This window comes from Drosophila suzukii, chromosome 3 (genome assembly GCF_043229965.1).
Source record: "Drosophila suzukii chromosome 3, CBGP_Dsuzu_IsoJpt1.0, whole genome shotgun sequence".
Lineage (NCBI taxonomy): Eukaryota > Metazoa > Arthropoda > Insecta > Diptera > Drosophilidae > Drosophila > Drosophila suzukii.
The window spans coordinates 7,223,105-7,236,780 of NC_092082.1; the positions used below are offsets into that span (position 1 = coordinate 7,223,105).

At 42.0% G+C, this 13,676-nt stretch overlaps 1 protein-coding gene across 1 annotated transcript; it reads left to right on the forward strand.

Moving 5' to 3' along the window:
* Window positions 1-7,246: 7,246 nt before the first annotated feature.
* Window positions 7,247-10,867, forward strand: Fbp1 (Fat body protein 1). Its single transcript, XM_017079149.3, has 2 exons — window positions 7,247-7,426; window positions 7,487-10,867. The coding sequence occupies exons 1-2, from the start codon at window positions 7,336-7,338 to the stop codon at window positions 10,666-10,668; spliced, it is 3,273 nt and encodes a 1,090-aa protein (XP_016934638.3). The 5' UTR covers window positions 7,247-7,335; the 3' UTR covers window positions 10,669-10,867.
* The last annotated feature ends 2,809 nt before the right edge of the window (window positions 10,868-13,676 follow it).

Here is a 13,676-nt window from a genome sequence, read left to right on the forward strand (position 1 = left end):
TTAGATTTGTTAAGGCATCAAGAACATGTCCAATTTTATGTAATATATGATTGTAAAACTATACTTTAATGTGATAAACGAAAAAGAGCAGAAAATTAATTAAAAACTGTGAGAAAATAAACGATTTTTAACTAGCGCTCTGGATGAAAGTACGGCAATTCAGACAAACAAAAAGCAAAATGCTATATGTGAATTGATGGATGGATACATGTGTAGGATAGCTTAACCCCTGACCCCACCTATCTGGAGACCTGGTGAAAACGTAAGTGAAAATCAGTGCTCGCAATCTGTCGAGAGTCACTGCCAAACGCCACAGGCCTCTGAATATAACGACAATGTTTGCTGATGCGTTGATTATTAGTTTAAATTGCCGACACGCCGCGGGGATGAATGGATGATGATGTGGCGATGCGATGGCCAGGACTGTCTGCCGCTCTACGGAAGGGTGGCGATAGTCCTTAATGGGATTCCTTCACGCCCACTTGTTTAAGCGACCAACTGTGAACCGCTCACCGTTGAGGCGTGTCAATAATTCTCGGCCCAAAAACAATTGACACTTTTTTTTGTCTGAGGCAGGACAAAACAAAGCAGCAACCACCACTATGATTGTACTGGGGGGAATATGGGTGGTTGGGTGGTTGTGTGGTTGGGTGGCTGGGTGACTTATAGACTGGGTGGCGGTACGGAGGAATCGCAACAGCGTCGTAACCAGCTGAAAAGCCGCCCATAAAAGTCACACAAATGCCACGCTGCAACGCAACGAAACTGCTGATAAGAAGTGCCAAATACCAAGGATGGCATACCCAACTCAGTCACCTTACCCCACACACCAACCTACTTTTAACTTTCACTAAAAAAAAACCTTTTATAAATTCTTAGTTTCAAAACAAAGAATTTGGTAATTCTTTGATAGCATAATGATTTTCTACAAAATTTAAATAAATATCAAATAGCAGTCAGATCTTTTAGAGTTATTCTAAAAATACAAGATAGGTACTTCTTCAAAAGCACTAATTTCTAGAAACCTTTAAAAACAAATTGAAAATTGAAATGAATTTTGAAAAAAAAAAAGAAAATAAAGTATTAACAGTTTGAGATTTAAATAAACAAGATTCCGAAAGTTTCGCTTTATAAATATAAGGGAATTTTATTTAAATTTGTATCTACCTCTTAAAAACACAAATCAATTAAGAATTAAATGGTCATATAATGACAATTTTTAAGTTAAGCAGCTATTGCTTGTTTCCTTCAAGTTTTTTACATATATTTTTTTAAGTGTTGATTGTCTGCCCATTTTCACAATCGCACAGACATCGTGGCGTGGTGCCTTGTGCCTTTTGTTGCCCGCAAGGTCGTTTTTATAGTGTCCTGGCCCTATTCACAGAAACAGTCACAGACTCGAACTTGAATAAGCATTTAATGTTTGCATTTTGACCTCACCTAAACACAGACAAAAGAGCTGGCAGCAGCTTCCATTCAGTCCGAAAATCACTTGTGCGAAACTCTACGAAATGCTACAACAATATTTGCCCAATGAAATTGTGAGGGGAAAGTGAGCAACCCCCAAGAGGGCAATCCATGAAGTTGCTGGACTGTGGGAACTTACAAATTGCCGAGATGCTGTGGAGATCACGAGGTAATAATTGAATTAAATTGACTTTTAAAGACAGCCCCTAAAAGTATAATGGATTTTATTTGGAAAAAGTAAGCGTTTAGTTAGGAAGTTTTCTATTGAGATATTAGTAAAAGGTTTTTACTAATCATCATGCATACTTTTTTAATGTATTTGGCATTTCTTTCCATTTTTAAGAGTCTTTGACCTATTTGATGGTATTATAAATGTTCTTCACTGAAATTGGTAAGGTATATTAATTAAAATTTCTTAAATAGAAAATTTCTTTTAAGTCAAAAATATAATTCAAAATTTATCTCCCACCCCAAAAACTCAGAAATCTAATGTAGCAATTATCAAGAAATTTAACGGGTCAACTGCTTGGGTGGGATCCAGAAGCAAAGTCAACTGGCTATCAAAACTAACAGACACGCGCAGCACGTGCGACCCTTCACCTCCGAACTCCGATCATCAGTATCATCTCGCTATACTCACTTGTTTCAAGACAAATAAAAACATTGAAAGCAGTCAGTGAGGGAGAAAAATAGCAGAGCGAAAAACGTGTGAAATAAAAGTTTGTTTGAATTGCTTTGTGTGAAGGAAGTGTATAGAAAGGGGGTTTGAGAACTCTCGGAATTGTGGTGACAAAAATACACAGCCATAAATTATATCAACTTAAATACAGATGAATTTCAACTAGAAGAACTAGAACTTTTCTAACTTAAAGTGTAAATAAGGTGATATAGTTAAATTACCAACTACTTTATGATAATTAGGATAGTGGGTGGGTATGCCTATACAACTTATTCTATATATGTCGGATTCTTCATAACCTAACATTAAAAAATTCAAATTCATTTTTATACAAGAATACCAAAAAGGATCACATTGTTATTATTGAATTTTTTTACACGTTGAGATTAGTAGATTTTTTATCGGTGTAACCGAAAAAACAGCGAATACTATGCTCTTCCTTTCACCATTCAACCGAACCAAGTACTAGAATCTCACTACTCAAGGCGTTGAATTTTTTGTTTTATTTGACAGGATGCTGGCGGAGGTAACCCCAGCCCCCAGACTCTATCACCACTTCCACATCCCAAACCCAACCCCAACCCCACCTCCATCTCCTGTCCTTCCACCATCCTTTGCTATTTCAGTCCTGGCACACTCACATCCGTTGTGATAAAAAGAAATATTTTCTTTTGGCAGCAGACTTTGGCTTTTCTTCTTCTTTTTCGCCCAATGCTTCATTATTACTATATTTATATTTATTTGCTGTACTTTTTCTTTCATTCCGGGCCACCATTCACATTCCATTTCATTTTGCTGACGTCTGACTGTTTAAGGTGGCCCAGAAAGACCATTACGCAAAGGATATTGTGTGGCCATGAATCAATTGGCCAATGTCCAAATGAAAAAAAAAACGAAGAAGTTATGCCCGGAAATATGTTGAAGCGCCAAAGCGATGACATTCCATTTGCATTTTTTAGGCCATTCCACTCTAAAAGGTCGAGAGGCCTTCGTAACCAACTTAATCGCATGTAATAAATTTTAATTTTTTAAGCATTTGTAAGCAGTTTTATCAGCCCAACAAAGGACGCACAATATTTTTAATGCCAAGCCAGCCGAAAAAAAGGAAAACGCGAAAAGGATATAAGATTAAGACGGCAAGGCAAAGTTGAGACATAAAAAAAAACAACGCCAAGCAAATTAGCAGCCCAGAAAGTGGGCGGAGGTGGGTGGCAAAAGGGAGGATGTGGTTTATCACGCCCACAGCTCGTCGAACGGATTTCCGACGCATGGAAGACAAACAAAAAAGGCATTAAATCGCATTTAAGTCAAAGCGAGCGACGACAAAGCCAAAAAGCGAAACCCAAACCGAGTCCCGAAACCTAGAATCTGGAACCCAGAAAAAAGCCAGAAACATCCACCACTTCGACTTGACTTGGCTCAGACTTCAACGGGATATCAAGGACAACTGGCGTTCGAGGCAAGGATGTGTTGTCTATTCTCTACAGCTTATCACTCGGTGTTTCTTGAAGAGGGTTTGCGATGCCCAAATTCAAAGGGGAGTTATATATATTGAGCGGTGGCAATTCTTAATTAAATGAAAAATTCAATGATTCTCCTTCACTGTGTACTAAAATTTATCACAATATAATAAGAAGAATAATTTAATTAATTTATAACATGTTGTTCACCTAATTATAGGATACTTATCGGTTTTGCCTCTATAATAATAAACCACTTGAACTGTTTACTCATATACACAATCACTTGAAAATGTTTGTACTGATAGCTTCTATAACTTCTATAATCCATAACTTGGGTAATTGGACCCCGATTTTAAAGTGTGATACTTCGATGAATTTGTGGTTGAATTCTCTAATATTCTGCATTCAAATATTTCTTTTATAGGAGGGTCAAAATTTTAGCCCATTTTCATGTTAGATTTTTTCGTATTTCCAATGGTCTCCAGAATGGGACCCAAAACTGCAGTTCCAAATTTCATAACTTCGGTAATTGGATCCCGATTTAGACGTGGGATACTTCTATGAATTTGTGGTGAAATTCTCTAACATACTGCATTTAAATTGTTCTTTTGTAGGAGGGTCCAAATTTTAGCCCATTTTCATGTTCGATTTTTTCGTATTTCCAATGGTCTCCAGAATGGGACCCAAAACTGCAGTTCCAAATTTCATAACTTCGGTAATTGAATCCCGATTTAGACGTGGGATACCTCTATGAATTCGTGGTTGAATTCTCTAATATACTGCAGTCAAATTGTTCTTTTATAGAAGGGTCCAAATTTTAGCCCATTTTCATGTTCGATTTTTTCGTATTTCTAATGGTCTCCAGAATGGGACCCAAAACTGCAGTTCTAAATTTCATAACTTGGGTAATTGGATCCCGATTTAGACATGGGATACCTCTATGAACTTGTGGTTGAATTCTCTAATATTCTGCATTCAAATAGTTCTTTTATAAGAGGGTCAAAATTTTAGCCTATTTTCATGTTAGATTTTCCAGAATGGTTTCCAAAATGGGACCCAAGGCTGCACTTTTATATTCCATAATTTGGGTTATTGGATCTGTTTTCATTTTGTTTCTTTTATTTTAGGTTTAATATTCTTTAACTTAACAAATCACCTTAGTTAGTACTCCCTGTAAGCAAGCGCTGTTTTTCAAAAGGTGAACTGCGGACCGTGATAAGAAGCCAATAGGTAAACTGCTTGGTCATACTTTGATAGCCTACAAATCTTGCAATTGCCTCAGCGAAACGCTTGGAAACAGCAGATCTGGGTGTAATGAACGGATAATTGCAATTTCAAAATATGATGAATACGAACATCGAGGAAGGAATTTTACGGGTTGATCAAAAAAAGGATGAATTTCATTTTTTTCAAGCGGAAATCGAGGTCAGACAGTAAAAACCCCGGGTGTCCATAATGTAACTTTTCCATGGATAAAAACGGGGAAGTCCAATGCACAAGTGGCAATGGCATTACTATGAGCATAAAGCGCATTCCAGTCAATGTCCGAGGCCGGGAGCAATTAAACCGAGAGGCAGCAGTCGACTCCGCCGTAAATGCAGCAACTCACAATGCCGGAATGTTTTTTCAGGCCAGGCACAGGGACAGTGGGTGCAAAAAGGACACCCCTGCGGCACAAAGGAGCAATTAATGCGAAATTGTAGCTGCATAATTGCTGAACATGCAGCAAGGGGCGAGCGGCATAAAGAAGCAATTAATCATCACAAATGCGCTTGGCATGCATAAAAATGTCAAGTTGGAAAAAAGCGCGTGTAAAGTGCAGCAGAGGCAAATCAAAGTTGGTTTTACTGCCCATTTGCTGGCAGTAAAAGCTGAAAGCTAAAGCCTGAATTCCCGAAGCCGGAGCTGCCAAACAATTGCAATTACATTAGAAAAAGGCAGCAGGGCAGCAGCAGCAACAATGATTACATTCAGGCCAAGATAGGGATGGCCAAAATGCTCATTTATCATTTACATATCTATATTTAAGGTTAATAGGCACAGGAATTAATATGTCAAGATGATATATTTTATTTGAAAGGGGATATAAAAAATATATTTAATTCAAACGTATTTATTATTCGAGTTCTATCTATCTTGTTGAGAAGTAAACAATCTGGGCCTTATGACACTTGCTTGATTTTTGATAATAAGCTTGTTGAGCTCTTGACCCCTAAGCCAAAAATACTGCAAATGTCATAAGACCTTTCCCAATTTATTGATAATTTTAAATATCATTAAAATGCAAACGTTATTACCTCTTCAAGACTACTATCGATGAATCGAACCCTCACTTTCTTTGCGATATAGTACATCCCTAGGAAGATCTAAGCTATGGCCACCCACGTAGCGCTTTTCACTTCCGTTGCATGCCAGGCACGTTGCAAAATTGTCGCAGCGCAGACAACCGAAAAAAGGCAACAAAAATCGTTTGGCGAACACAAAAGCCACGGACAAACGAATTGCCAATTTAAATGTGAATAGAAAAATTGCATCGACTCGCCGCATTGCTCACCCACCCACAGCAATCCTTTATCCTTTCACAATCGCCAATCACTCACTCACACGAACAATGCCGCTGCCAAATGCTACGTGGCCTTCATTTTGGGGCTCACACTCTGCATTCGATTCCCCTTTTGGTTGCACTTGATGTCTATTTACATGGGAATTTGAAGAATTTATTTTAGAATTTTTAGATAGGATCCGGAGAGACCAGAATTTTTTACAAATTAAAAAAATTATCTCTCCTTAAAAACAATGTTTTATAATACCAGTATATTTACTTAAGAAGAGACATAATTTCTTTAATTATAAAAACAATCTTGAATCTAAATTATTAAAATTTCAGGGGAAATCTTTTTGTATGTAGAGCTTTCAACCGTTTTAAAATTTCTAAATAAATATCATTAAACATACAATTAGCAAAACATGGGGCAAACAAATTAGCTGCATGATTAGCAATATTAATATACTAATTAGTCAAACAGGTCACCAGTACTTGAAATATGCTAATTGTTTTGTACATAAACAATTTCATAAAGTCTTTCTTATCAGCTGGAAGCAGAATTCTTCCATGCTCAAATATAGTCTTCCTTGTCCTTATCAGCAATGGAATTTTTATGATGAAATCCATTCATTTTTTTATAAACCAAAATTTAGTTTCTAATTTCGCTACCTATTGCAACTGCAGCTTACACATTGTTTGTTCTAAAAATATGCCAATCAAAATTGCCAGCAAACACATATGGCAAACAAAAGTCAGAAGATCAGGTGGTGGCTTGCAGAATCGCAGATCAATGAACCAATTAAGATAGGTCGACTGACAAACAGAAACCAACCGGAGTTACGTGCCCGATTTAGTCCGATTCTCAAGTGGCCCCACCGATTTCGGGAACAATCTATGAGAATACATTCTTAGCTGCATAATGAGTGAGCGCTTTTCAGCAGACTGATAAACATATTTTCGCCCTCTCTGAAAGGCATTCAACCCAATCGAAAGTCAAGCGATAGGCCTATGCGATGCATCCTATAGGATGATAGGAACTTTTAGGGTATAAAAGCTGCAGCGAACTCAAAGAAAAATGCAGTTGCCTGCTGGTCTGTGTTTTAGCAAGCTAAATCCTCCAGAGTTCTCCAGTCCTACAATCCCCCAGTTTATCAAGTGATCAGTGATAAGTGATCAGCAAGATGAACAGAATCCTGCTGTTGATGGCCTTTTCGGCCGCTCTTGTGGCTGCTGGAAGGATAACCGTGAATCCCTATGGGGTTCAGGGTATTGGTAAAGTGTTTACACCAAAAAGTAAGGATTTCTTTATGAGTTTGTCACTCTCCCTAACAGATCGCATGTCCTTGGAGGATCTGCAGCGCCAGAAGTTCATCCTGGACATCGTTCAGAACATCCAACAGCCTTTGCAGCAGAGTGATCTTATCCAACTGGACCAGGGTCTGATTGTGGACAGCCAGCGGTATCGCGGCGGCATCGATGTGGTGATGCAGCGCGTCATCGATCTGGATCGCCAGCGTCGCCTCCTGGACGAGCACCAGGTGTACTCGGTGGGTCGTCTGGAGGATGTGCAGCAGCTGCGTGGCATTTACCGCCTGCTGGTTCGCGCCCAGGACTTCGATACCCTGCGCCGGAATGTGGTCTACCTGCGCCGGAACATCAATCCCGTCCTGCTGGTCAATGCCTTGGCTCTGGCCATTCGTGATCGAGAGGACACTCGCAACCTGATTGTGCCCGCCGTACAGGAACTGCTCCCCGAACTCTATCTGGATGAGGAGGTCATTGAACAGGTTCGTGGAGTCCTCAAGGAGCAAACTCAGCGTCCCACGCTCATGGACATTGTGGGTCTGCGCCAGAACACCATGAATCCCATGATGAACATCCTCATGCCCTGGCGGCAGATTAACATGCAGATGGCTCTTCTGAGGCAGCAGCAGCAGCAGAATCGCCTGAATGTTGTGGGCCAGAAGCGAGTGGTAATCCGTGCCGAGAACCAGGGACAGATCGAGGGCACCTCTCTGCTAACCGACGACATTGAGCTGACCAACCTGGTCCAGAATCTCATCCAGGAATTGGCCCTGCTGGAGGATGATTCGCAGGAGGAGCAACAGCAACGCATCAGCAATGTGCAAGGACGTAACCAATTGATCAACAGCCAGCAAGATGATGAGGATCAATGGATTGGCCAGTCGCAGTGGAACACCAGGCAGGGGGAGCTGGGTCAGGATGTGAACACTGGACGTCTGCTCCATGTGAACCGTCGCCGCCTCCAGGAGCAGCAGAACCAGGAACAGGGTCAGAACATCTATGGCAGCCAGAGGCAGCGTTTCCAGCAGCTTCTCCGCCGGGATGAGGACAACGACAACGATGACGATGATGATGATGATATCCGCATGGGTCGTGTCCAACTGCAGCGTGGCATCAGCCAAGGGGGTCTCGGCATTGGCGGTACCAATGACCTACCCACCGTGAGTGTGAACAGTGACCGTCTGCTCCATGTGAGCCGCCGCCGCTTGAATGCCATCCAACAGGAGCAGCAGCAGAATCAGCAGCAGTATCAGCAGACTGGTCGCCAGCGATTCTTTGGTTTGGGAGGTCGCCTTAGTGAGGGTCGCCGAGTGGGTCAGCTGGATGAGGTGCGTCAGATGAACGACTGGCAGATGAAGCGTCAGCGCCAGATGTTGGGACTCCAGGATGACCAGGACCAGGACCAATACCAGGACCAGTACCAGATCCAGACCCAGAAACAAGGTCGTCGCTTGGGTGTCCAACAACAGGGTCAAAGCTATGCCGATCAATTGGAGAGCGTGGAGCGCGATGATGACCGCTTGGTGCACATCAACAGGCGTCGCCTAAACCAGGACATCGAGCAGCAGCAGGAGCAGCAGCAGCAACAGCAGCAGCAGAGGATTACCCCCCGCAGAATCGGCTCCATTGGCGAGGGTCGCCGTGTCATGGGCGATCGTCTCATCCAGGACGAGGACATTCTGAAGCTCATCCGCAGCGATAACCGCTTGACCCAGATGACCGACGAAGAGATCCTTGAGATGCTTCAGAGGAACCGTCTGCAGAAGCAGCAAAACAACAATGACGACGATGATGATGACAACGATGATGATGATGATGATGAGGTTGTGGAGCGTCGCCAGGGACTTCGAAGCCGCCGCAGCCTGACCAATCTCCGCCAGCAGAACAGCCGTCGTGGCGAGATCATCCTGCACAATCTCCGCCAGCTGGTTGCCCGCCTCAACCAGGAGAGCATCTCCCAGGGTGAGACGATCGACCAGACTCAGCAGCAGCAGCAGCAGTTGCTCAACAACCCCCGCCTGACACAAACTCAGAGATACAACCTCCGCCTGAACCAAATCCGCATCGATTCCCAGCGCAACCGTGAGATCCTTGGACAGATTGGCCAGATTGAGCAGCAACTCCAGCAGGTTATTGCTCAGGTGGTGAACCAGGTTAATGTCAACTCGCTGCGTGGCCAAGTGGAGGATCAGCGCCAGGTGGAGACCCTGATTGCCGACGTCCTGCTCGGTCGCCTTGGCCAGGTGGGCATCATCAACATCATCCGTCAGGTGGTCCAGGACAACAAGTACAGTGGCCAGCAGATCGATCGTACCGGCCTGGGCATCCGTCTCAGTAATCCCGTCGTGCAGTACACTCTCCGCCGGATTGTGAAGATCGTGGACCAGCAGCGGGAGCAGATCCTTGGAGCCTACCGCCAGGAGCAGCTGCAGATGCGCGGTGTTACCATCAACGATGTCCGCGTGGACAAGCTGCGCACTCGTATTGAGGAGAACGATCTGGATCTTAGCAACTTGGTGGAGCAGCAGCAGCAGCAGATTCAGGGAGTCCAGCAAGGGATTTTGGGACGCCAGCAGATTCAGGGAGTCCACCAAGAGATTGTGGGACGCCAGCGACGCCTCAACAACAAGGACTTCACCATTGACCTGGAGATTACATCGGATGAGGATCGGGATGCCATAGTTCGCGTCTTCCTTGGACCCGGCGAAGATCAACAGGGCAGGCAGGGTGTTTCTTTGGAGCAGCGCCGCCGTGACTTTGTCCTCCTGGATGCCATCAATGTGCAGCTGGAGAATGGACGCAACCGGGTCCAGCTGAGGTCCATCGATATCCCCTGGACCAAGAACGATGTGACGCCCCTGGGAGAGATCTACCGCCAGGTGATGACACAATTGAAGGGTCAACAGCAGCTGGTTATGGGCGGCATCCAAGAGTTGGTTGGCGAGAACGGACGCTTCCCCCAGCACTTGCTGCTTCCCCGTGGAAGGCCCCAGGGTCTGCCCATGCAACTCCTGGTGGTCGTCTCTCCTCTGGTGGAACAGGAGGTGCAGGAGATCGTTCCTTCCATCAGCATTGGCATTGGATCCGCCTCCCTGCAGGACATCCGCCCCTTGGGCTTCCCCCTTGACCGCCCCATTCGCAACGAGCAGGAGCTCTTGCAGCTGCCCAATGTCCTGCTCCAGGATGTGACCATCGTCCAGGAGAACTAATTCCCCAACCAGGATGTTTCAACCGAACGTCAGACCATCCGCTTTGCCATGGACCCATCTGGAAAACCCTTTACGAACCCTAGTTTAAGTCTATCGAACCTAAAGCAATTTACAATAGCCAAATGTTAAATACTCTTTGTAATCCATTTATCTATATTTGTAATTAAAATCTTTGCAAGAAATGCAAACAAGCATTAAATACCTATGTTTTTATTGAATTTTAGTATACCTGAGGTATTAGGATTCTCTTTAAAGAAATTTTCATTATATTGTCGAGCAGCTTATTACGGAATGTTCATGTATTGTGTGGATTTATTTCTTGAGCAAGTTTGGTACCTCAACGGAAACATTTTAGGCATAAAGGTACTACCTTTCATCATTAATGGCCCTCCCAAAAACTCCAATTTGGTCCTTATTGAAATTGTCACTTTTCTCGATTTTCCCCCACAAGATGGTTTTATCGTTTTATCACACCTCATCATGCCCACCCTCTCGGTTTCACCTGACTGGCTTTTCTAATTTCGAAAAACAATTTCAATGCAAATTGCATGTCCATCGGGGAATGGCGGGGTATGGAAAAAAGGGGGGCAGGAGCTGGTAGGGATTAAAGATAGCAGCCACGCCCCCAAACAATGGCCGCCCACAGAACAAGGATGGCCAGACAATGCAGCGACCAAATAGCTGGCAGGCAACCCATCCTGGGACTATAATAGACTTTTCTTATTCTTGCCACACAACTCAATTTGCAACAACGCCGGGGATATATACACAGATCCCCAGATATATATCTGCCATGGCGCAGACGCCCAGCGAAGCGTCAATTGTCAAATTAATTGGCCGTAAAAAATTGAAAATGAAAATATAATCACACTTTCCGTTGTCGAGCTCACGTTGTCACTGGCTGGCTCGGGTCCAAAAGGCTCTGGCTTTTAACCCTCTATATATGTGTCGGCTATAGAAGCTTTTTCTCATCAGAACGGGATATAGAAGAGGGTCCTGGGGAATGGAGGGCAGGTTGGAGGTCGACCAACCAAGGAACGGCAGACATTTCACCTCAGGCGGTTAAACGTTGCATTTTTCCAGGTTGCCTTTCTCTCACACCTGAGGTAATACCCTGTGGGATTTGTTTTTTATAGGGGTAACATCAAAATATATGCTAAGTAATCCAAAGTATTACAATATTTCGACAAGATTTTACATTTATATTACATTTTTTTTTTAAGATTCCATTTTTGGTATTATTTTTAGTATTTATAATATAAGGGTTCCAGAAAAAGACTTGTTATTGTGATGTAATTTCTGTCATTAACTAATTGAAATTATGTATAATATATATAATATATATAATAATATAAAAGAAACAAAAAACCATAAATAAATTATTGGATTTTAAGGGTAGCGCTTATAAAGGATTTTTCCAATAAAAATATTCGAAAGATGCCCAGATGATAAAAATAAAAAAATAAATACTAATAATAACTCGTATTTTCATTATGAGTTATCATTTACATTTTATAAGGGTCATCTTCACAGTGTTTAATTTTCATAGTGTTGATTTTAAAAACTTGAACTAGAGAAGGATATTTTTAAGTTCATCACTTTTTTTTGTTTTCCTGGTCTACCTCGTCGAATGCCAAAGAATGTGGCACGTTGCATAATGGAAAAATGTTCGCACTCGACCTGATACTGTTTTCCCGACTTTTCCCGCCTCAATGCACTTTCATTATCTTCGAGTGGTTTTGCCGTACATTTCATTTCATTTTGCTGCCACCGTTGTTGCTGCGCCTTTTTTGTATTTTGTAATTTGAAATTTAAAATGTTGTTTTCTTTAGTTTGTTGTGTCTGATGAGCTGATTAGAGGTTTCTGGCAGTTGGGGAATTACACGAGCTATTAGGCAGCCGCTTAATGCGAAAGTAATTATGTCTTGTTAATCAGACTGAGGCTGTGTGGGGCCAAAGGGTATTTAACCCGTAAGTTTATCGGCCCCTTTCCCCCTTTTTCCTTCATCTCCCGGGTCAGAACTGAAGGTGGCTTAAAACCGAAAACTTTTGTGATTAGCAAGCGCCCCTTGCTGCGGCGAAGATAGCGTCTTGAGAAAAGCCAGAATAGGACACTACAAAAATATATCTTATAGATTTTACCAAAGTGTTATTATTATAGTACTTACATAATTTTTAAAGCGACGAAATCTTGAAAGGTTTAGATATTAGAAAAGACAAAAAAAATATAACTTCATATATAAGTACCTAAGTTTCATAAATATAAGAGAAGTATATAGACCTCGTTTCAGTTTTTGCTAAGATTTATTGCAAAAGATTTTATTTATACCGGATCTGAAATATTTTTGAAAATAATTTTTGAAGTGGTCTTATATTTAGCAAAGTAAAACATCTGTCTAGCAATATTATACATTTTTTTCTATGGAAGTCCCCAAAAAAACAATTTACAAATACTTAAAACCACAAAAAGTTTCAAAAATAAAAAAAAACGAAGTTGTCAGAACTCGATAGTATGTTTTTAAAACCTACTTTGAAAAATATTTCATATCTTCCTTATAATATTACCTAAATTTCTGTGTTTTTGCTGAGTGCTCTTGATGCGGAAATGCTCATATAATTTATGTTCTGCCTTGGCGCTCTGGCAACGGAAATGCCGTCGCGTAGTTTTGCCGCGCCTACGAACTCCTCCTGAATTTGGCGAAATTTCATAGCATACTATTCAGCGGCAAAAGTTTTTGGCACGCAAATTAGCGGCCACGTTTGTTTCGCCAAGGGAAATGGCGGGAGGCATCTGGCGAAACTTTTTCAGTTATGAATATAAAGTTTATTTATTAAGCAAACAAGTTGGCGGTCTTATCTGTGCCGTGTTCTCTGATGGTCCTTTCTCCGTCAGTTCTTTTTGTGGTTGCCAAACAATTTCGCAGTTAGTTGAGCTTTCTAGTGGAGAAAGGCAATGGGGGACCTGCTACAATCTGCAAAAATTCGCTTGAGTGGTGAGAGAAATTAAC

What these genes read in the sequence shown, in the direction of transcription:
- Fbp1 (XM_017079149.3), top strand. Translation starts at nt 7,336, where the DNA reads ATGAACAGAATCCTGCTGTTGATGGCCTTTTCGGCCGCTCTTGTGGCT. An exon ending in CTATGGGGTTCAGGGTATTG is followed by an intron (nt 7,427 to 7,486) that starts GTAAAGTGTTTA and finishes TCTCCCTAACAG; the next exon opens with ATCGCATGTCCTTGGAGGAT.